This window comes from Paroedura picta, chromosome 1 (assembly GCF_049243985.1).
Source record: "Paroedura picta isolate Pp20150507F chromosome 1, Ppicta_v3.0, whole genome shotgun sequence".
Classification (NCBI taxonomy): Eukaryota; Metazoa; Chordata; class Lepidosauria; order Squamata; family Gekkonidae; genus Paroedura; species Paroedura picta.
Window position 1 is genome coordinate 111,846,577 of NC_135369.1, and position 24,882 is coordinate 111,871,458.

At 43.1% G+C, this 24,882-nt stretch overlaps 1 protein-coding gene across 7 annotated transcripts in view; it reads right to left on the reverse strand.

Annotated features, from left to right (window-relative positions):
- Positions 1 to 24,882, reverse strand: part of LAMA2 (laminin subunit alpha 2) — a 606,483-nt gene that overhangs the window by 186,191 nt on the left and 395,410 nt on the right. For all 7 annotated transcript variants that reach the window (XM_077353378.1, XM_077353349.1, XM_077353372.1 and 4 more), the window contains 3 exons: positions 18,259 to 18,439; positions 11,076 to 11,212; positions 232 to 468 (listed from right to left, as the gene is read on the reverse strand). In XM_077353378.1, the coding sequence (XP_077209493.1) occupies positions 232 to 468; positions 11,076 to 11,212; positions 18,259 to 18,439 (555 nt within the window). The remainder of the gene's footprint in view (positions 1 to 231; positions 469 to 11,075; positions 11,213 to 18,258; positions 18,440 to 24,882) is intronic.

Sequence of the window (24,882 nt, forward strand, 5' to 3'; positions counted from 1 at the left end):
GTGCTGGCACATCACAAGTGCAGAAGCACTATCTATGCAACAGAAACAAGATGGAGTATGGACAACAGCACCTCTTTCCCAACCCATTAATAATCTGAACTGGATCAAAGAAACTGGGCTTCATAGCCAATTAATCTTTAGTTTCTCATGACCTACATGAAAGACACACAGTGGAGAAACCTCAGGAACAAGGACAAGTAACTACTTGATGAGTCCTCCCCTTTTTCTTACCTTACAAGTACATTGACCTGTATGATCAGCACACGAGCATTTTTCCATTTCTGAATCACAAGTATGTTGCTCAGTCCCTGCTGTCAGGCATTCACAGGCAATGCACTGGGGATAGTTTCGATATCCCAGCCTGCATTCAGTGCATTTATCCCCAGAGAACTCTTGGCGGCAGAAACAGCAGCCAGTATCAGGATCGCACTTTGAACTGAGGGATCCAGCCACACTGCAATCACAGGCCTAGGGTGAAAAGAGAAGAGTTTAAAAACAAAACGAAACAGTAATGTCTTTTATAAACAAGTAACACAACTCAACTTTCTCAAGCGTAACTAAAATTCACGGCTGATTTTGTACAAAATCATATCCGCACACTAGGCAACTAGACTGTGTAGATTAAAAGAGACACGACAGTATATAACACATATCTAAAGCATTGGCTTTATTTCTTGGACATTCCATTCCAAAGGTAGTTCCTCATTCTATGCAAAAAGTTGTTTCTGAATGCTGGTAAGATGCAGGAGGCAGCAGTTTGTGTGGGAGATCAACTTCAGTCTCCGGGCTGTTTCCCAAATCTACCAGTTACTTCCCAAGTACATCTTGGGTTTTTTTTTGGGGGGGGGGATCCCCCCCATTTTCCTGAAAAATCCTGGATGTATTTTTCAGGTATATTTTCAGCTTGGGTAGATGAGAATGGACACCCTTAGATAAATTTTGTTACTGACAAATTACAGTGCCAACATTGCTTGGCACAGCTAAAATTCATGATGGCTAACTATGTTTTGAGTGAGGGAAAGCTGGTGAGCCATCTTATTTCTACTTTCCTTAAGCCCTAAAGATACAGTAAATGATGTGCATCAAAGAATTGAGGCTTTTGAACTCTGGTGCTGGAGAAGACTCTTGCGAGTCCCTTGGGCTGCAAGGTGAACAAACCGGTCAGTCCTAGAGGAGATCAGCCCTAACTGCTCCATAGAAGGCCAGATCCTGAAGATGAAACTCAAATACTTTGGCCACCTCATGAGAAGGAAGGACTCCCTGGGGAAGAGCCTAATGCTGGGAGCGATTGAGGGCAAAAGAGAAGGGGACGACAGAGAATGAGGTGGCTAGATGGAGTAACTGAAGCAGTAGGTGCAGACTTAAATGTACTTCAAGGAATGGTAGAGTACAGGAAGGCCTGGAGGATCATTGTCCATGGGGTCGCGATGGGTCGGACACCACTTCGCACCTAACAACATTCAATGGCTGTTCTTTCTTTTTAATCCAGTGATAGAACAGAAAGAGCTGATGCAACAGCCATACTCACTGGAGTCCAGAAGCTCACCAGTCATTTTCTGGAACACGTATTAGGCTCTGCTGCCTTTGATGCTGGCAGAGAATAGCCTCCAGCAGGTACAATGTCAGCATTTTAAGTCCAGAACTGGCTTCATCTCTTTTCCTCCTCTCCCTAATCCTGTTCCCTTAAGAGGGGGGAGATGACCAAAGCAATAGTCCCAAATTTTAGGGACCCCCCCTCCCACAAATTCCAAGGGGCACCTGCCCTGAAATTGATAACAATATTTCTGAAAAATTTAGGAAAACAAAGAGTGGAGACACTATCTGAATATGGACACTGAGAAAAATGTGCCACCTCACAAGCTGCAGCCCATTATATATATCTGTGGATGTGGAAGATGTGGTTGCATAATAATGTACAAGAAGAGAACAAAAAGACTGATTTTATCTGATGCCTGGTGTAGAAGTTAACGATGCTTTGGATTTCTCTCAATGTGTTCTTCATATGCTAAATTTAATGTCATGTTTGTTATGGGAAAACATACTTTCATACAGATGGTGTAAATTATACAATTACTACTAATAAAGCCCATTATGTGCTGTAATGCAATGGGCACTAGTTCATGATTTGGGGTGGTTTTTGTGCCTTAGTTGGAAGTTTGGAGGTCTCTCTGTGCACTACTGTCCTGACCCAAGTCAGGCTCAAGGACACCTAGGAACTGTGGAATTGCAGAATGAACCTACACCTATGGGACAACCTTACCTCCTCTCTGCAATGTTTTCTCGACCTGAAATAGGCCAGGGGGTGCTATGTGGCTGCAGAGGCATTATGCCCTTTTGAGGCCCCACTTTCAAGCCTCAAGGAATAATTCCAACTCAGGGGTAGACAATGTCCAAGTAGGGCCTGGAGATCTCCTGGAATTGCTGCTCATCTCCAGACTATAAAGATCAGCTCCCCAGGCAAATGACTGCTTTGGATGCGGGTTCTATAGCATTGTACCCCACTGAGGTTTAGGGATGCAAGGCTCCAAGTGGGATTTGATGATCCCTCAGAAATACAGATCATCTCCAGCCATTTAGGCTGAAGGGAAAGCTCTCCACTCTCACCCACACCCCTTCCAAAGGAATGCACATGGCCACAGACACCCTTGCATTGCTCTTGGAAGAGCAGTCACAATGGCTGCCCCTCAGATTGACACACACAGAAGCAGATAGACAGTGAGCTCTGAGGCACTGCACGCTTTTGAAGCCCCACTTCCAAAACACAAGGGTATTTCCCAACCCTTAGGGTCACCAACCTCTAGGTATGGCCTGGAGATTTACTGGAATTACAGCTCATCTCTAGACTATAGAGATCAGCTCTCCAGGCAGAAATGGTTGCTTTGGAGGGTGGACTTTGTAACTTCAGCTAGCACAGTCTGTTTTTTGTCTGAGTCCTACAGCTGGAAACTGCAGTTCCTGTTGCTGTCCACAAAGCCAAATTGTTAGCTAATGAAATTAGAAAATCTAGTTCCCCCCAAAGTCTCGCAGTCTACTTTCCTGTATACCCTTTATATTTAAAATCCCAAGGTAACTCCACTTGAGATTCTGGGCAACTTATGCATTTTATTTCATAGGACCTTCCTGGAAAATACCGATTTTTATTTATCAGGCTAGGCTTGAGCATTTTGAGGCCCCACCTCCAAACCTCCAGGACTATTTCCAGTCCAGGGGTAGCCAACCTCCATGTGGAGCCTGGAGATCTCCTGAAGTTACAGCTCATCTCCAGTCTATAAAGATCAGCTCTCCAGGCAGAAATGCTGCTTTGGAGGGTGGACATGGATGTTGTGCAGAAGAAGAAAAAAACATCTGAGGCCTCCCACATAGGTTGTTGTGGAGATGAAACACTTGAGGGTTACTTCACAGGGCTGTTATGCAGATGAAACAGGAGGCAAAAGAACCCCCACAACATCATCCAGTTTCATCCGCACAACAACCCTGTACAGTAGGAATCAAATGTTCAGAGAATGAAGGAGAAGAGACATGCATGGCTTGGCTGCATCTTCCCTCCAGCAGTGAGGCTACCTACTGTAGTATTTTAAGTTAGAGGGGGCTTTTCTGTGGCCTCCCTGTCAGCCAACAATTAGGCAGAAGGGGAAAGCTCCCTCCCCCTCAAAAGGAAAGCACATGCAAAGCCACAGATTCCCCTGCGTTGCTCTTGGAAATGTGTCCCTCCCTCAGTCAGTGGCTGTTAGAGACTTTTTTTGTAGCAGAGCTATAGGAGGGAGGGTGCGGAATCCTGAGCAAGTGCAGCAATGAGTCCTGAGTGAGGGATATTACACTAGCAAGAGGTTTTGGAACCTTCCGCATTTTGTTGGGGTGCATGGTCATGATTGTACAGGTTACTAGCTTCAAAGCCCGTTCCTAAGAACGGGCCTTGAAAGTGTCCCCTCCACTGGACCCCAGCCAGGCAGCTTAAGGTAGCCTTGGGTGGCAGCTCGCAGCCAGATCAACTTGGACAGCCAAACACGTCCCACCCCCTAGGCTGTTTCATAAATATATAAAGGAACAACAATGGATAAGGATGATGATTTAGTATCCTTTTAAAAAAAGGAAAACAAAAAGAGTTCCCCATCTGAAATCCAGGTCCAAAAATTATTACATCTCCCTCCCCAATGCACATTCCTTAGTTGAGCTGGCAACATTTAAATATATATATATATATATATATATATATATATATATATATATATATATATATATATATATATATATATATATATATATTGTTGGAAATGTAGTCCTTTGTTCACATCAAAATCTCATCTGTGTGATTACTGGCAACAATTCATTGAATTCAAAAGTGTAATTTTGACTTTAGTGGTCCAGTTTGTACCTTAGTCAATAGCTAGGACCACTCATAGTAAGAACTGCCTAGACAGCTGCTCCTTGTAGCCCATGAATTAACACCTTTTTTAGAGCAGGAAGCCTGAACACTAAAGAATGCCAGAGGATAATGCCTACTGGGCAAATTGTTTGCCATATGCAGAGTAAATTACAATCAAATGTAATGTTTGTTTTGCAACGAGGCAGCCACATGCCATATTCTCCTGCCAGTGAGTTATGACAGTCTCTGAAATCGGTGCTGCTAAAAGCTCAAGTAGCGAGGGGGCACTCACACCTTGCCTTGGAGAAATTAGATGCAATGCATTAAAAGGGGAGACTTGGCTGACATATCATTATTAATTTAGAGACTGCCACAGCAGCTGCCATACTAATGCACTCATATAATAGACAAGGCGAAGACAGATAGGAGAGATCCCAGAGCAGAGACAGGGGTCTTCACCCCTATTAAGCTGGTTTGCAGAATCCCAGTGATCTGTGTGCTGAAGAAAGGCAGAGCTTTCCTGAGAGGAACTTTGCAACTCAGAAAGAAAATAAATTATTCTGCATTAACTAACTGGTTTGAACTACTGTGAAAAATCAGGCTTTTTAAAGAGAGCATGATAACGTTTGATTGCTTGTTTTCAGTTATCACACCCTGAAGGAAACAAAAGCAATCACATTTTTTAAAATATTGCTATTAATGATCCAGTACTTTAAAATATGTAAATAGATTACAGGTGGATGATAATGATCTTTCTCAGTAAATATGTAGGAGAAGGTCAATCTGATTCTAATTCTGCAACTGAGAAACTGGGGGTGAGAAACGTTATCTCATCTGTGATGACAACAGAATGAGCCTTGGCTGCTTTCACAGAAGGATTATGCTTCATATGGTTCTTATTGCCACTAGAAATGCAGAGATATTTGTTTTGCCAACATAGCATCCATATAGGAATTTTGTCCTTACTTTTGTTGCCTCATCCCCTGCAGCTATCACTTGATCTCCGTTAGGCATGTGTGCTTCAAAGCACTTTGGCCGAAAAATGGCCGAATCAGAGCTGCTTCAGAAACAGAATACGGTCTGAAGTCACAAATGCCATAGATTTGTATGGATGAATCACTGCCGTCAGAATCCTCCGATTCGTAAGTCCATTAAAGTCAATGGTGCCATTAAAGTCAATAGGAATTTCCCCATCTCTGTCTTTTCCGAGGCTGGGGGGGGGGGGTGTCGGGGTTTGAGTTAGAGATTTCAAACTTTCATTGTAGCTTGAAGACCCTCTTCTCTAAACACCTCCCAGGTTTCAAGAAGATGGACCAGGGGGTCCAATTCTAGGGGAACCCGAAGTATCCGGCTCCATTATATCCTACGGTGGGAATTCAGAGTCTCTGGTCTACTTTCACTCCATTGGATACATTCAAATGAGTAGCCATGTTGTGGGACAACCACTTTGGGTTCTAGGGGAACCCCCTGGTCCAATCTTCTTGAAATTTGGAGGGTCTTTAGAAAATAAGGTCTTCAAGCTACAATTAAAGTTTGGAGCCTCTAACTGAAACTCTCTCCCCCCCCCCCCCCAGGACACTGAGAGGGTGGAAATCTGAACTTTAACAAAACAGGTAGGCGAAGAGGAGATCTCTAACATGCAATGCCAATGTCCAGGTAGGAGATGATGAAAAGAAACAGGAATTAGAGCTCAAGTTTCACACAGAACTGTTCCCAGGATGCTGCATGCCAGAGGAGGGGAACTGTGGCTTCACATCCCAGCAATTCTGGGGTGCCAGCCTCCAGATGGACCCAGGAGACCTACTGAAATCACACAATGGCAAAGAAATATCACTTCAGTTTCCCTGGCAAGGTGAGAGGGGGAACCTTACAGCACACTTGGGATGCCAGTCTCCAGGTGGCACCTGAAGGCTCACTGAAATCACACCACACAGCAGAGAGACATCACTTCACTTCCCCAGAGAAGAGAGGATGTCTGTTTACTGTTTGCTGGCTGGCTGGGGCTGCTGCTGCACTGGACCCTGGAGGATCGATCTTCATCACTGGAGAAGACTTCAACCAGTTTGCCTAATGGACTCTCTTTTTTCCTCTTCTTCTTCTTCTCACTTTTAATTAAACTCACTTTTTATTTTAAACCTCACTTTTAGTTACTCTTTGGGTTTTTAGGGTACTTTGGGGGGCTTAGGATTCTCTGGTTCTTTTCTTGTATTTTTCTTCTTTTTTCCATTTGGATTTGTGTTTGTGTGTATGTGTGTGGGGTATCTGCCTGTTTAATCTGTTTTTTGTTGTTGTTGTTGTTGGTTGCTTGGGGGATGTTATTTACTGAGTGGGTTGCTTTTCCATTTTGCTGCCAGTGGCTGTGGTGGCTGCTGCTGGTTTCTTGGGTGGCTCACAGGGTGTCTGTTGTGGGGAGAGGAAAGGGAAGGCAATTGTAAGCCACTTTGAGACTCCTTCGGGTAAAGAAAAGTGGCATATAAGAACCAACTCTTCTCCTTCCTCTTCTAGACCTGCTAGTGAGAGAGAGTCCCTTCCCTACTTTGGCAATTTTCAGGTTTCCACCATATCCATGGCCTGGGGTGGTGATGGTATGAGTTTGAGGCCCCAAACTTCAGGAGCCTCTTCTCTGACTCTCCCCTTCCCAATTTCAAGAAGATTGGACCAGGGAGCCCAATTCTAGGGGTTCCCCATCCTACCTCTATTATATCCAATTATGAGAAAAAAATAGGCTATGTTCTGATAAATTCCCACAATTGGAAGTAATGTCCTATGTTTAGAATTCAAGATCAGAATGGTATATTTCCTCCCCTCATATCTGGATAAAATTGAAGTATGATAGGGCACCATCTTTGGGAGCCCCTAGAATTTGACTCCCTGGTCCAATTGTGTTGAAACTTTGATGGAAACCAGAGAAGAGGTTACTAAAGCTACCATGAAAGTTTGGAGCCTCTAACTCAACCCCCACCCCACCCCAATGCCTCAGAGTTGGTAGAAACCTGAAAATTCTCATTAAAGTCAATGGCACAATTGATTTTAATAGCCAAATCAATTCAACTGTCTTCAAAGCAATTCGGCTAAAGCTAGATCCAAATCAGCCTATTTGGATGGACCTTTAGCGGACCGAATCAGATTCTTCCAAACCAGAAATGGTCTGAATTTTTTTTTTTTTGGAGGGGGGGGTACATGCCTGATCAAAATTCCAGGTGATTTTTTTAAATTGGCAATTGCTGGGTTATTATAACAGAATAATTGATATGATCTGTTCCACCAATCTACTAGCTTATTTTTTCTGTAACCCACTAGCCCTCTTTCTTGTAAGGAGAAAGCCTATGTACCTAAGAAAAATGACAGGTAGGAATTCAGACAAGCTAGGAAATCTTGGCGATAGCTCATTATATTATTGTATATATAGCAATCTAGCAATAGTTGATTTTGAAAAGTCCCCCAAAAGATCTCAGATGGCATGGGGACATGATTGACATGGGACAAGGAAAATGGGGACAATGTTGTCAGGACCTTCTAAAATGTGTGCCTTCCCATCTACAAGAGCTGAAAAGGAATTTTTTTGATTGCAGTCTTTCCAAAAATATCATATCAGACAAGGTTTCAGAGTGAAGGGGAAAACACAGAGATTAGACAATTAGACAATGAGATTGTATAGATGCTCTGAAAAACAAACAAGTAAAATCTCCATATGGCCCACAATGATTTTCAGTAAATTTGGTTTAGGACACACTTCTTTATATAATGTACAAATAACTTACAGAACTCATTACTAAAAAAGGTATAGTAATAGCCAGTTTTTAGCATGAACAAATACATGTAACACAGATCTACATATAACCAGCCAGTTAACTGGCTGCTGGACACAAAGGCAGCATATGCATTTTTAAAATACATAAATAACACAAGGATTAGACCCATAGCTGTCATCCATGATAGCAAAATGGATTCACCATGTTTATTTGTTTTACATTGGCATCCTTTACTCCCAGAAACTTGGGCTAGCAAGCATGAGGTTGATTTTCACAATAACCCTGTGAAATAGGTTAACCTGAAGGCCAATTTATGCCTTAGGCAGAAAATCTCTGATAGATCTCTTTTTTTTATGATTACCAAAATGACACTATGAATGGCCGCCAATTTTTCTGGCATAGTGGGATGGGGGTGGAGGTGTATTGACAGAATTTATAACTTAGAAACATTCTGTCACATTCGTTAAATAACTAGTTATCAGAGGCAATTTCAGCTTGTCCTAGCAGAAAAAAAGATCATTGTACTGAAAAAAAAATCCCCAGTTGTACTGCAAACTCTTTTAGTTATTTTTCACAGTAAAAACATAGTAAACCATTTCTTATTCCTTTTAGTTTCTTTCGCCTTGACATTTTCCCAGTCAAAATCACATACATAATTCTACAGTTGTCTATCGCAAGGGTTGTGGGGGGAGGCATAAACTTGGATTTTCTATCTTGCAGAGCAAACAGCATCTCAGAAAAAATGGCACCATGTAGGAATTAACTATCACCAATCTGCTTGTGCAGATCAATGATAGTTCTACTATGTAATTCCTATTTTGGACCAAGGGCTTCAGACAAACTGATTCCCTTACTATTTTATCATGGAGTCCACCACCTATTTAGATTTGGGCCATAGAAAAGGAGGAATTTGATACTCAGCTCTGCCTCCTATTTAATGTTTGGGATAATCAAAGTTCTGTATGCTGCTACTGCCAAACTGTGAGAAGGAGTAGAAAAAAGGTACAGAGGGATCTGTTTTGATTCAGAGAGAAGCCTTAAACACAAATTTCTGGAATTAACAAGAAGAATAACACATGCTGAGGACCTTAACTATGTCACACTTAAGAGGTTTCCTAGTATTACCAAAACTAGTAATTTAGTATCCCCCCCTATATACAATTCTCTCATAATTTGGTACCTTGGGGTCAAGGGGATAATTCAATGAAAATATTGTCTCAGCAGATTTTAACAGTTGTTGTTGTTATTGGGACCCAAATTCCATGTTAAAGATCGTTAGGGAAATAACTGAAAATAAATTTATCAGTATAATATCTTATACAACTAAATGATTTGGTCACATTTAGAATACTGTCTAGAAGAATAATGTTTTTCATACCCCACTTTTCACTGGCTGAAGGAGTCTCAAAGTGGCTTACAATTGCCTTTCCTCTCCCCACAACAGACACCCTGTGGGGTGGGTGAGGCTGAGAGAGCCCTGATATCACTGCTCGGTCAGAGCAGTTTTATCAATGCTGTAGTGAGCCCAAGGTCACCCAGCTGGCTGCATGTGGGGGAGTGCAGAATAAAATCTGGCTTGCACATTAGAAGCTGCCACTCTTAACCATTAAACCATGCTGACTATAATTCTGGTGATCCTGTCTCTAAAATATATATTTAGAGTCCAGTGACACCTTTAAGACCAACAAAATAAAATAACATTGTTGGTCTTAAAAGTGCCACTGGATTCTAAATTTGTTCTGCTGCTTCAGAGCAACATGACTACCTACTTGAATATGTCTCAAAAATGACATAGTAGCTTATCACTGTATATGCTCCAGGCAGAAAAATGCATCATAACAGAGAATGAATTAAAAAGACAACACCCAACTAAAGATGTAACAGGTTGCTTCCACACATCCTGGGAAAGGACATCCCTACTGTGAAAGTAGATGTGAATGCATGGAGATGGTGTTCATACATCCTGTCCCTGTCATCGCCACAGAAGCTTTAACACCTCAAGTATCTTTCTGGGCCACCTGCAGACTGGCAATTGTCTGTTATTATTATTTATTAAGCTTTTATCCCACCGCTTTCTGAAGACTTGCGGCAGCTTACAACATGACCCCTTAAAATCCCCATATAAAACCCAATTTACCCAGACCCCCCTCCAACCACAGATTGATGGCTGAAAAAATCCCCATCCCCCTAGCAACCCCCCCTAGATGTAATACAGCTGAGCCTGAGGAGGGGCCATGGTGTTCCTAGCACTGGCACTGGCCTCAACCAAAGAACTTCATTTTGTAGGCCTTGCAGAACTGTGACTGCTCCGTCAGGGCCCTCTGCTCTCCCTGGTTGAGGCCAGACACGCTTCCTTAGGGCCAGGAACCTCCAAGAGATTCACACCTGCAGACTGAGCTGCTCTGTAGGGGGCATCAGAAGGCAAGCGGTCCCTCAGAGAGGCAGGGCCCAAGCTGCGAATGGCCTTAAAGGTTAAAACCAAAACATTGAACTTGATCTGGGCCAAAACTGGCAACCAATGTCTCCCACTTAACAGCTGATCTGACGTTCAGCTTTTAAATTTAAAAACTCTAAACAGCTGAGGTGGGGGGGGGGAGAATAGAGCATGCTGCGATTAGATAGGAAAAAACTGGAGCTGGTTTCATGTAAAAGACACCACAGTCATGGCTTTTGTTCAGTTAATGGATCTAAAGAATAACTGCTTTTTGCATATTAGCATGGCTCTCCAAAAAGAGAGAGAGAGAGAGACAGAGAGGTCACAAGTTTTTCTTACCACAGTGAACTTCTGCATTTCTCAGAATCAGTTGATCTAGCTGCATAGCTCTATACCAAAAGTCATAAAACCAAGCTCAGCTATTTAATTCTTTAGAAGACTGTAAATTTGGTTTTGATTCCTTACAGCAGTGATGTACTACATGGAATAGGAAGAAACCCAACAATGGAAGTACAGATCAACTTACCTTGCACCCACTGACAATGTCATGACCCCAGGAGTTCGGTGCACATTTATCACACCTCTCTCCGACAGTATTGGGAGGACAGATGCAATAACCAGTGTCTGGATCACAATTATTACCAAGATGAGCACACTCACAAGCTTCATGGGACAAGAGGAGAGAAAGAGAAACAAAACATTTTCACCATCAGGCACATCATTCATATTCTTAATACAGGATTGTCACACTATATTTACCACTGCCTGCAGTTGGGACACATCTAACTATGGTCTGGATGCACAAGAACAGAGGAATGCACAAGAACAGAAGAACAAGCTCCCATAGCTTTATGTATGTGCAATTAATCTCCACTTCCAGATTCTCAACTGTGTTGGAGTGCCCATAGTCAGCTTTCTCCTTGGGTTCCACCTACATTTGTCTTGTCATTCTTTAAAATAGAGTAGGCATACTATTCTCTTATTCCCAAACTCCAGATGAATCCAGCTCAATACCCTTGCTACATCTCATCACTTCTGCCTCTCCCTACTCCAATAGTGATCTTTACAAATGAATGGGAGATAAATCATGACATGTAGCACAAAATGTGCCTCCTCCTGAAATGATAAACCATCATTTCAAGACATACCCCATTGTAGCTGCAATTAATGCTGAAAATTACTGGAGTTTTGAAACAGTTCAAAATTTCTTGCACTTCTGCTCTTTCTTTGAAGAACTCAAGCGCTCTCTCCTTCCAGAAACACATTAAGCTGACTCCTGCTTAGACTCAAAATGTATTAGCAGAATGTCCCCTCAAGACCCGGGCTCTTGTTTGTATGAAGAAATTCTGATTGCAGTCCTGAAGTTGGTAACACTTTTGAAAGCTCTGCTGACATCAGTGGAGGTATATGAAACAAATTGGAGCCATTTGGCTTCTTGCATGATCTCAGACTTCAGTATTATTTCTCTTTACATTGTATTTAATTAAAAAGATTAACTGATATGATGTTATGAAGTTTCTTTGAGCAAAACAACTTATTAGAAAATGAAATCTCAAACTCATTAAAAGTAGGAGTCGCCTATTGTATGTCTTTAGAATCTTCATTCATCAAATGTCAACACCCTGCACTGGTTTTTGTTTTGTGACAATATATTTGAAAGGCTTATTTGGTCAAATGACATTCATTTGGATCACACTTAATTTCAGAGATATAAGGGCACTCATCTCATGAGAGGGATTTCCCCCCCTCTTTGTGAGACATGATGCTAGCTAGTGATGGGGGAAATTCCCTGCTGCCAGAGCCTGAGTTTGCATGCAGCGCATTTCTAAGTAAGGTGAACCAGAAACAGATGGCAGCACTGCCATCCTCATGTGCAATGATGACCTATAGGATCCTCAAACATCACCCAGTTTGACTCACTCAGCCAATAAATTAGTGGGCTGTCTGGCTCTTTGCAACTTGTTTGTGTGTGTTTGCAGGAAAAGGCTACTTGCAATATCCAGAAGTCAACTCCCAGCTACTGAACGTTTACTTGGGAGTTGTTTTCTGATTTCCTGTTGGGAAAATCTTGCTGTTGGTTTGAGCTGCAAAAAAAGGAGAGAAACCAGAAGCGCCCCCCCCCCCCTTTTGCAATGCAGAGATTGAAAGCACTGCATCTGTTCCCACCCAGTTTGGGGAGGGGAGAAGAGAAATATGAGTTCTTTCCATTCTCCCTTTTGCAATGTATACATTAAAAGGATTACTTCTGTCCCCTCTTAACTTGGGGCAGAAGGAAGAGAAATTAGCTGTTTCACCGCTTTTTATAATGTAGAGATTAAAAGCATCCGGTTTAAAAAGAAGCAGAAGGAGCTCTTTGTATCATGTATGATGTACTATTAAAATAATTTATTCGGTCCCCACCCAGCTTGGAGGCGAGGAAAGAGGAAGTAGACTCCTTTCCTCTCCCTTTTGCAACTTCACTGGGTAGCCATTTTACTAAATGCATGGGACCAGAATCCAAGTCCTACTTTGATCCTCCAATCAGTTGTGAGTAGGATTGCCAGCTGTGATTGAGAAATAATTGGAAACTTTGAGGATGGAACAGGGAATAGGTGGGATTCTGGGTGAAAAGGGATCTCTGTGGAGTATAATTCAATGGAGCCTACCCTCCAAGGTGGTCATTTTTTCCAGGGGAACTGTTCTATAATTCCAGGGAATCCCCAGGAGTGGATAACTAAAAAATTGGGAGCTGGAAACATAGTTCCGCTTATGTACAAGTTGCTTGATGCACTCAAGGAAATGTTCAATCCCTGGGCAGAAGAGATTTTGTCCATGCTTGGCTTCTGTGACCCTTTCTTGCATGCCCAGAGAAATGCTGATTGTCACTTTGGGGTCGGGAGGTGAATTTCTTCCATGTCGGCCTAGCAAGGGATTCTGCTTTTCTTTTTGAGGGAGGCATCATCTGGATATGGAATTGGGGTCACTCTGGGTGGGCAGATAGTTGTGCATTTCCTGCATTCTACAAGGGGTTGGACTAGATAACCCTGGAGGTCCCTTCCAACTCTATGATTCTATATCTCTAATCAGCTCATAGTCTGATCATATCAAACAAGGCAAGTTCACTAGCTAAACATCTTTTCTAATTTATGGCATTCCTAATGGAGGGGATACACTTTGGTCTTTCTTACTCTTTCCCAAAGTGAAAAAGCAATCAGAGTAGGGTATGTTGCCCATATGTTTGCAGATGGAGGAGACATAATCCTTGCATACATCAGCCTGCATACAGCCTATTGTGTAGCATAAACAACGCAGCACAGTCTAGGGTTACAAGAAATCCTGGTGGAGGCAGGGGTTCCCTAGTGCCAGGCAGCACTGCAGGGGGGACTTACCCAGAAGAAAAAGAGCAAGACCTCATTGACAATGCAGCAACATATCAACACCACTTCCAACATGATCTGGAAATGATGTAATCATGAACTGGACATAATGTCATCATGTTGGCAATGTTAAGGTGACACTGATATTTGGGCCGAAACTCTATGGTAAAAGCCAAATTTACCAAAGAGTCTTTGTCCAAGTACCAGAGTGTTGCCAAATGTCTCTGCATGATAATGCCACTTCCAGGTCACCTTAGAAGTGATGAAGCCCTGCCCCTGCAACAGGAGCTGGGCCTCCCTCCTGGTCCTGGTAAGTCCCTTCCATTTCCTGCCAATTGCCAAGAGGGACTTGGTTGCCAGGAGGAACCTGAAAAGCTTAACACACTCTGTGTTCTACAATGTTTAAAGGCATTTGCATAGTAGGCGGGCAGATGGAGGCCTACACACAGAAGTATTTTAGGCAAAACTAAGGCCACAGCTTTATTAACCTCCAGCAAGAGTGTTGGCACAGCATGGGAAAGGATCCTGCCCTCTTAAGGTCAGCAGTCCACAAGCAAACCAGGATTCCAGTGGTGAACCAGAGCTGCTGAGAGCACTTGGCCTCACATGGAACACGGCCTCCCCTGCCAGCCAGAATCCCCCATGTAGGAGCAACACTCAATGGGATGAACCCTGCAGACACAAGCCTCTGATTTGGTTCCCCTTTCCCCCTGGAAATGCAAGTCTGCTTAGCCTCCCCAGTAGAGGTGGCAATACTTCAGCTCTCATCCACACAGCCTCCACCTCCATGATGGCGACTCCAATGGGCAGACTCGGATCCAAAAGGGATCTAGCCCATGTGCAAAACTGCCAGCTGTGACAAAGAAAAAACAGCAAAACCAATAGATGTATCAACTATAATAACAATCCATTATGCAACATATGAAGAAACATAGCTAAATTAAACAACCAAAAGACAGGTGAGGTGGATGGGTGCAGGCTGGTGCAGGAGGAGGAAAGAGGTTGGGAGCTGCACGCATGATCTTAATAAGGGCATGCAGGCCACAATCTCTCCCCAGCCAGGATCACCCTGCTGTGCCATGTGCCCAGTGCCCCTGGGCACCCCCAGCTTTCCCTGCACACCACCTCCCAATGCCTTCCACCCTCTCCTTCAGCCTTGGCACCACTGCTGCTGCAATTTGGCAGCCTACAATGATGGTGCAGCTGCATTTATTTGCAACACTTGTGCCATTGTTTGTGGCACCATATAATTATCCTATAACTGTGACTATCCTCTTCAGCAGAATGCCTACTAATTTCCCTCAGTTAAATAAAGCATTTATTATTCTGAACTGCTGGATTTAAAGTATAATGATCTGCTGACCTTCTTTAGCATATTAAACATGTTTATTCTAATCTAGCCACCTCTGTGAGCATGCTAGCGAGATTGTATTAGCTATTTTATAGGTCTGCATCACTGTCAAGTAATGACCAAAGGCATCCCCACTGCTCATTTAATTCTTCTTTTATTCATTCACAATGATTTAAAACATTTTATCCACTTTTTTGTTGCAGGGCATGGAAAGCATTACTCAATTCTATGGAAAACCCTGCTTTACATGGGCCTCCATGACATAAGATTGTTAGCTTATAGCTATTATTTCTATAGCTTGCAGGTTTTATTCTTAGCATTTGGCACCCTGAAATATCACTTTTGTCCTTCGGTTTGTGATGAAATGCAATTTATGACAACAATGTGAAAACAAATTAATGCCTCTTTCCTATCACTGAATTATGTAAAAAGTAGATACGTTATAGTGAAGGAGACGGGCCAAATTGAGGCATTCTGGGAATATATCAGATATATATTGGCAGAAAGTTTCCACAACAGAAAGCAGCTTTCCAAACCTGCAAGTCCAGCAAAAATGACACATCACAGAGATCGTTCACAAGGCATTTGTTCCGTCCCCATTTGTGCTAAGAGCCCTAAGTCTGCAGGTGCCACTTTCTTTTCGATTCAAGTTTTCTCTTCAGTGAATCCAAGTAGTGACCTCTTACCCTTACCAAGTGCTGACATGTTTAAACTTTTACACAACAATAAACATGCTTTTACAGATCCATTCCTCTTGAACAGGGACACGACAGCACAGAGCTACAGTTCTGAACATAATCGCTACAATTCTTAAAATATACTCATCTGCCCAAGAAGGTTATTTCTTTGCTAATCCGCAGATGGAATGGAAATGCCTTTAATAGCCCCGAGGCCCTTGCAACACTTGATCAGAATTGGAAGCGGACATAACTGAGAGCTCGAGTATGTGCTTTGCATGTACTAGGGCCCAGGCTCAATGCCTAGCATCTTGAGTTAAAAGGATTTCAGAGAGGAAGGCTGAGTGGGACTTCGGCATCTGAGACTTTTAAGCGCTCCTGGCAGTTACAGCAGGTGGCACTGGAGCAAGATGGGGCACCAGTCAAACTAACGACATGGCAGCTTTGTAGGCTCCTGACAGAGCCAGGGCAGGCACTCCAAAGATAGGTAAATATAAAGAGGAGGAGAATACAAACAGAACAAGTAGGATTTCATCACTTTAAAATTCACTTTTAGGAAGTGTAAAACTGGTTGTAAAAAAAAAAAAGCGGGTAAACATGAGTTCAGGCTTTATGTTTTTAACGAGCCTTGCCAATTACCTCAGAGAAAAATGCTTAAGACTTAAATGGAAAATGTTTCCATCGATCATATACTATTAGAGATATAAACTGACCATTGTAATTGCACCACTTGGATGCTTCTAACAGAGAAAGGAATAATCACTTCCCAAATGGATTCATTTATGTTATCCTTTTCCTTCTTCAGCAATTCTAGCAGATTCAGCAACTTCTGTGCGGTTTGCAATTTCCCTAGAGAAGTTGTTCTATCCACCGACTAGTCTCCTTCACCAAGAAATCTTTCTTCTTAATTATATAGGAAGCAATGCTCTCATGGATCACATCAAGATGAAACGTGTCCCACAGAGATGACTTTGGTAGCTTTGACAGGAATTGTTTTTGGAAGTCAAAACACTCTTAAAAGTGCACCCAGACTTTTAAGGAAGTGCACATTGGAAGTGCACAGAGGAAGTGCACACTGCGCATCGCTTCAGCAGAGGCTTTTTTCTGAACACGAAAGCTTCCTTTGCTCTGTTGGCTCATGGCTGCCAAGAACTGCACTTCCCAACCTGTGAGCCAGTACACAAAAGCAGTGGGTCAAGAAGCCAATGAAAGTGGGTTATGGGTCAGTCTTCCCTAATAGGATGGGCACAAACTGGAAACTTCCAGTTTGGTTTGGGGTGCCCATCCTTAATCCAGAATGGCTGTCCCTGCCCTTTTCTTTGCTGTATTTTTTATTTTGGAAACCAAGATCTGACTCTGGAAACAGTATCTTTCCATGTATTATATTAGTTATTTTTATTTACTGCATATACATTTTGAGCAAGTAATAATAGTATTAGAGTGAATCTTAGAATCTTAGTGGAAGAAATTAGAGAAATTAAGAGGGCAGGCAAAGACTCAAAAAAGAGGATGGTATTATATCCCATTGAAGTTTCTCCCCCTCCAAACCCTGCCTTCCTCAGCCTTCATCCTCAAAGTCTCCAGGTACTTCCCTACCCAGAGCTGGCAACCCTAGTTCCACCAGTAAAATGTCCATTTCCCTGTGTGATGGTATGCCTAAATTCAAATGTTTCTTCCAGAGATTAATTTAGTCTGCCATATTTTTTTTACAAATTTATACCAACATTTCTTTTTGATGTGCAACCTAGACCACACTTATAAGGCCAGAGCTGGCAGCTTTATTGCTTGGGATCACCACATTTTTGTGAATGGCTCTCTGCATCTGACATCCCATCATGCTCATCTGTTAAGAGCATCTGGGTGGGCTTTGCTGAGAAGACCCACAATGAAAAAGGGAGAGAAGTTCTTGTGCAAAGAGCCCTAGCCTGAAGCAGTCCACTAAAAGACTTCTGTTTCTCTGACCAGGATTTTAGAAAGAAATGAAAAGCACATCTTGGGGAGGGAGGTGGCCTTTAAAAGTTAGCCACTCTCATTATTAGCAGTCATTAATGTCTGTTTGATACAGATATTTCTTCTATAGCTGTAGGGATTTTGAGAAGAGACATGCAACATTTTAAAAATGAAGTACAAACCACTCTGGTTGTAATGGGCATAACTAATTTTTCCTAAATTCAAATACCATTTAAAAAAAAAACATAATGCCCCAGGTCTCTCTAGTACAAGATTGTTCTTGTCTGAAATACACTGTGAACCCTGAAAAACAACCACAAGAAATAAAACTAAAAGGGAAATTCTTCAGTATTTAAATGATGATAATATACATACGGGTGCATCCTCCTTCATCGAAGCCATAAAACCCGTGAGCACAGCGGTCACACTTCTTTCCGGCAACACCTGGTTGACAATGGCACTGTCCAGTTTCATCACAGTCAAAGGATTTCGATCCAAATGAATTACAGTTGCATGGAACACAGCCTCTAGATGACTGGATGCCAAAGGTTCCAGGCTGTCAGAGGAGACAGAGGGAGAGCTTTTTAGTAGAAACAGGACTAGCAAAGTAAATGCTTAAGGGGGTAGAAGCACAGACTGTAGAGGGACTCATGGGTGAGGGCAAGGCAGGCTTTTGTCTTTCCTTCTTAAATGGAGGACTAATAATTAATGAATACCTTGGCAACTGTTATACTTTTTAAAAGCTGTTATGCAAAACTAGTGAAGATTCCTACATTTGTTTGTCTAGTATTCACACTCATGCCAAAAGTTCACAGCCATGCCTTTCAATAAATGCTTGATTTGTCAGCATATGATGCTTTTAATTTACCTTAATTCATATTGGATCATATGGGAGGGAAAAGGAAAACATTCAAAATTCAAAAAAGAGAAAAGTTTGAATTTTTTCAGCAAACACACAGTAAGTTTATACTGTGTCCTGAAATAAGCATACTCTCCCTGCCTATTGGATTGCATTTTGATTCACCAGTTTGAGGCACTACTGAATAAACAAATCACTACTTAAACCATTTTGTAGGTCTAAGGTACCAGTCAGTATGTATCAGACAAACTCCACAAATAATAGCAGATCACAACCATCTGTCATCATCAACGATGAATGGCCCAACACTGCCGTTATTTGAATCCTCAGGCCATATACCCTCATCAGGATACCTGCTGAGGTCAGTGACCTGTTTACACAATCCCAGAGTGGGCCTAGCCTTAGCAACTGGAAGTAGCAGTTGGAGGTCTTTGGTCCAAAACAAGGCTCTTGTGGTGTTCTGATTTGTTTTCCCCTCTCAGTTGTCAATTTCTCAGCATGTTAGAGAAATGACTGAAAGGGAACAGTTTATTTTGGGAATTGGGTTTGTGGCCCTAGCCTTTCACGACTGACGCCATTTATAATTTCAGCCTTGCATTCTGATCTGTAAAGCCAGGACAACATCAGCATAAAACCAACCTGCTTGGTTAAGATTCCCCGCTTATGGGCTGGTTCCACCCCAAAGCAAGTAGAGACCATCTATACGTCTGCATACAGTTATCCATGTTTATTTTCCACTGCTGTTTATTCATTTCAGTGAAGAAAAGGAGTGCTTACATTCATGCAATTAAATTCTAAGAATTTATTCAATCTGAAATCATCTCATTTGCTGTCATTTTTTGAAGTGAAAAAAGGAAAGGAAGTAAAATTGTCCAGACAGTCATTCAGCACAATGCAACCAAGTTAAGCACAACAGTGCATGCAAAATTGTCTCCCAATAAATAGTAAATTCTGCTTGTAAGGGGGAAAAGGCAGAAAATAAATTATCTTTCAGTCTAAAATTCTGTGCATAACTCTCAATACTGTCAATGTGAAAAAGATTCTGCACAGTGACTAATGTTCACTTAGGAGAACTATATTTTATTTTTCTTCTAAGAAAGACTACATACATTTCACAAATGTCCTAAAATCCTACAGCCTGGATTTTTTGTTAAAGGATGTTCTGGAATTGTTTACTTAAATGGTACCCCTTCTATTTATTAAACAGATAACCTCCTTTCAAAAACGAGGACAATCAAAAAACAACAACACAACATGGGGATTTACAGTTTCCAAGGAAAGATGGCAAAAATTCCACTGCACAATTATGCTGTTGCAGGAAATATATATATGGAACATGCTGTAAAGAATGTAGATGCACAAATGGTTCCTTATGATGAGTTCTATTATGGTATCTGCTGGTCATGCAGGCTTTAAGCTACTGGCTTCTTGCACACTGATTTTTTGGTCACTGATGGAAGTGCTTGAAAACCTAACTCAAAGCCAAACCAGATGTTACAGTCAAGTCAAGGGTCCCCAGACTAGGCTATCTATTCCTGCAACCACAAAGCAATTGCAGGGATAATCTTTTTTTTTTTTTTAAGGAAATCTTGCCTTCTCTTCCATGCCTTTTCCAGAAATGGTGCTGGGGAAGATATTTCTTTCTTCTTGGCTGCTCCATGTGCACAGAATACTGCAAGTGGAGTAGCCAAGGAGAAAATGCCTACCCCAGAGCCTTTTGATGTTGGGAAAATAGCATGGAGAAAAAGGTAGAAGCCCCTCCTTCCCTCATGTCATAGCTGCTCTATAGCTGCAGGGAGAGAATGGAATCCAGAGAACATGATTTGGAAAACTGCTGTTGAGAAGGCAGATGTTAACTTTAAAACAATCTTATGGTCTTTTCCCACCTGTCAGACTAAAAATGTAATTTATGCAATCGTTTGCAAATATGACAAACATTAATGTCTTAGAACCTGTATTATAGAATACTAGACTAGATATAAAGCTCATTGTATTTTGGGATACAATGGGCTGTAGAAGGTTCCCCCCACTCCCAGCCGACTCCAGGACTTCGGGCTGGGCAAAGGAGCAGCTTTGCCCAGGGCAAACTCCTTGGTCCAGGGCCAAGGGGCCAATTGGCAGCTGCACTGAACGCGGCTGCTGATGGGCCCCTTGCCCCAGACTGACAAGCAGGGGGCCCAATTAACAGGCGCAAAGTGCCTGCCGATTGGGCCCTCCGCTTGTCAGTCCGAGGCAAAGGGCCAATGGGCTCTGTTCCCCATCCCAGACTCTGCCCACCCCCCTTGCCCTTAGCATTTTATTTATATCACTCCCGCGGAGTGGTTACAGATTGTTGTAGAATTTGAAGTGGCAACAGAAAGGCTCCTCTGATACACCATTTCCAAGAACAGAAATATACGATGGATTATTTCAAATGTATAGCCCTCAAGGTTCTGCAGCATCATGAGCATGATTACAGACTTTCACAAACTTTTGATCCAGGAAGAGACCTTCATATTTAGTCTTTCAACAGTGTTTCTATGTGGATTGAATACCTCTTATGGTTGGAGAGCATTTACTTAATTGACCTATGTACTTGTAGCATTGAGAAAAGTATTATGTGTGTTTTGCCAGGGTATATATACATTTAAAAACCTGAATGGAAACAAGTTAGTTCAATATTTGAACTACCCTCTCTCCTCCACATAGTTAACGTTCTGGAGGACGTAGCAGTCATTTCACAGAGGTACTTCTTGGGATCAAATTGTAAGTTTGGATCACTTTTGTATTTCCTAACTGTTTGTTTGAATAATTTGCAATTTATTTATCTATCCTTATTTTGATCTTAGATCAGATTTAGCAATGGAGTCCTCTGAAGGCTGTTGCTTTTTGGAGCTCATTCTAGCATTCTAATGACTGGGTAAGATTTTAGAGTGATGGGCTTTATACATACATATATGTTGTAGTTCATGCTGCTGATGAAATTCTATCAAAACTATCCATTTTACCAGATGCCTTTCTGTATAGCAGAACTACAGTTGGATTTTCATATTTAAATTCTTTTGGACAGGACTAAACTAGGGTATTTATATGAATAATTTGGACAGTTAATTTTCATGTTTAATTGTATGTATCACATGAAACTTTTTTTTTCTTTGCTTATAATTTTGTTTGCTTCTTTTATGCTATGGGGCATCTTCTGCCTCTTCATTGTCTATGCCAAAGCACCTAATTTTCATCCTTTCTCCCCCTGGTCTATATACATACAGCATAGAAAGCCAAGCATGGCCAAAAAGAGTTTTGTGACTTCTCAGAAGATAACTCTCAAGAGATTTTAGGGAACCTTATCGGGTATATGCAGCTTGCCATGCTGCACGTGGCTCTCAATTGGTCCCTTGCCGCCGGACTGACTAATCGGGAGGCGCAAAGTGGCTCCCGATCCGCCCCCCTTCCAGGCCCCGCAGATTTGCCTGGCCGCCGGCCGCCATTACCTGCCTTGCCTTCCCAAAGGCAGGTTCCAGCCTCGCCACACAGCAAGGACGGCCACGGCGGAGCCGCCGCCGGCAGAGCTGGCAGCGGTGGCTCGCGGCGGCAGCATCGGACCTGGTGGCGGAGCAGGCGGCGGCAGAGCCACCACCGCCCCCCGGTCCCACCCGGCCCCATCACAGAAAAGCTTGGACTCCGGCCCCCCTCAGTAGGACTCCGGCCTCCAGGTAGGCCGCGCCAACGGGGAGGGGGGGTCTGGACGAGCCGCTAGCGCCGCTGTATTTAGACTACAGCGGGCTTATTTTCTAGTAAATAAATAAATCCCGTGAAGTTCCATCTCACAGGGTTTTCAAGTGAAGTGATGAGCAGAGGTGGTTTGCCATTAATCTCTTTTGCATAGTTGTCCCAGTCTTCCTTGGTAGGAAATACCAAGCAAGTGCTAACCCTGCTTAGCTTCCAATTTGTGACAAGATGAGGCTAATTACACGAGCAAATCCTCCCACAAAAAAAGCCAAAATGCTTATTAAATTAAGACACATCTGTTCCCTCAATAAAACAGTAAGGGATGTTGGGGTGGGCTCAGTCCGGGATGGGGGGGCAACAACTGGCCACTTGGCCCTGGACTGACAAGTGGAGGGGCCAATCGGAAAGCGCTTTGCGCCTTTCGATTGGCCCCTCACCAGGACAGACCAGAGTTCCAGAGCAATCTGGAGACATGGCTGCCAGTCTGCCCTTGACCACCGCAGGGAGAGGAGGTCAGTAGGGCTGCCAAGGGGAATGAGAACACAAGCTTGGACAGGCTGCGCCAGCCCTTTTTGCCCAAAGGCTGCCCTAACTGTCATGTCCAACTATAACTTTGCCTCAGAACTCTGACAGAGCTGGCAGGAGGCTGCAGAGTGCGCTCCCTCCCCCTCCCTCCCTTCAGGCCTGCTGCAAAGGAGCCTCTGACAGGCCCTGACTGAGGGGAGGGAGGCGTTTCCAAGAGCAACGCAGGGGAGTCTGAGGGCCTTCCTTTTGAGGGTGGGGAACTTTCCCCTTCTGCCAAACAGTTGGCTGATAGGAAGGCCACAGAAAAGCCCCATCTCACTTAAAATACTGCTCTGGCTGGGGGTTAAACACAGCCAAGCCATGTGTCTTTCTTCTTTGCAACTCTCTGCAGATTTGAGGCCACTGCACAGCGTTATTCTGCAGACGAAACTGGTTCTTTTGTCTCCTGTTTCATCTGCACAACAACCCTGTGCAGTAGGCCTCAAGTCTTTCAATTCAACAACAACCTGTGTGGGAGGCCTTAAATGTTTCTTGTCTACCACAACCCTATCCAAAGTAGCCCTTTCTGCCTGAGGAGCTGATCTTTATATTCTGCAGATGAGTTGTAATTCCAGGAGCTCTCCAGGCCCCATCTGGACGTTGGCTACCCCTGGGTTGGAAATATTTCTGAAGGTTTGGAGGTGAGACTTCAAAATCGTACAATGCCTCAGAGTCCAGCCTTCAAAGGAGCCACTTTTGCCTACAGTTGGGAGGGAGTGGTGCAGGAGTGTCCCTCCTGGGCTATGGGTTATGGCCAGCCCTTACCAGCAACTGTTTGTATTCTGGGGCACAGACAGGCAGACCAGCATCAGTCCTGTGAGTCTGGAAAGTGCAGGAAGATCTAAATAAATATTTATAGCCTGAAACTGTAAATACTGAACAAGTAAATGGCTGGAGACACATGACTTTTTTCAGCCTTGGCCTAGGCAATTAGAAAACCAGTATAAAAAAACCTTATTAAGGTCAAGACTGCTGTGCACAGAGAGTCTTCCTCTTAGGGTTGCCAGCTTCCCTGTGAGGCTTTCTACCCCACCTCCCTCATGGGGAGTCTGCTAAGGGGAGAGAAAGGGAAGACGATTGGAAAATGCTTTGAGACACCTGAGGACTGCTGGGTCACTGCGGCCGATTCCCAGTGGATTCTCAGACCTCTCACAGCACCACACAGCCCCATTGTGGAGAGATGAATGGAAAAGGTGTTTGTAAACCATTTTGAGACTCTTTTGGGTAGTAAACAACAGGGTACAAAAATCCGTTCGTCTAAGGAGCAACCATGAAAGAAACATGTGGGCACATAACATTTTATCAACAGTGAAAAAATAGAAAAGAAGAAGAAGAAGAAGAAGAAGAGTTGGTTCTTATATGCCGCTTTTCCCTACCCGAAGGAGGCTCAAAGCGGCTTACAGTCGCCTTCCCATTCCTCTCCCCACAACAGACACCCTGTGGGGTGGGTGAGGCTGAGAGAGCACTGATATCACTGCCCGGTCAGAACAGTTTTATCAGTGCTGTGGCGAGCCCAAGGTCACCCAGCTGGTTGCATGTGGGGGAGCGCAGAATCGAACCTGGCATGCCAGATTACAAGTCCGCACTCCTAACCACTACACCAAACTGGCTCAGAAGGACCAGGGCTGACAACTGTATACTGTGACTACCCCATGTGTATTAGGGCAGAGGGGCATTTCAGTTAATGTGGCCTAATTCACACAATAAGGGAAATGATGCAGAACTGGGGGGAATTGGTTGCCATGTAATCTTCCCCTAAGAAGAGTCTCCAGTCTGATATTCCCTTCACATATCTGAAGACATGGCTCTGGAAAGCTCAGCTGTAACCACTATGCCACAATTCCCAAAGGTCAGTCCTCTCCCACACT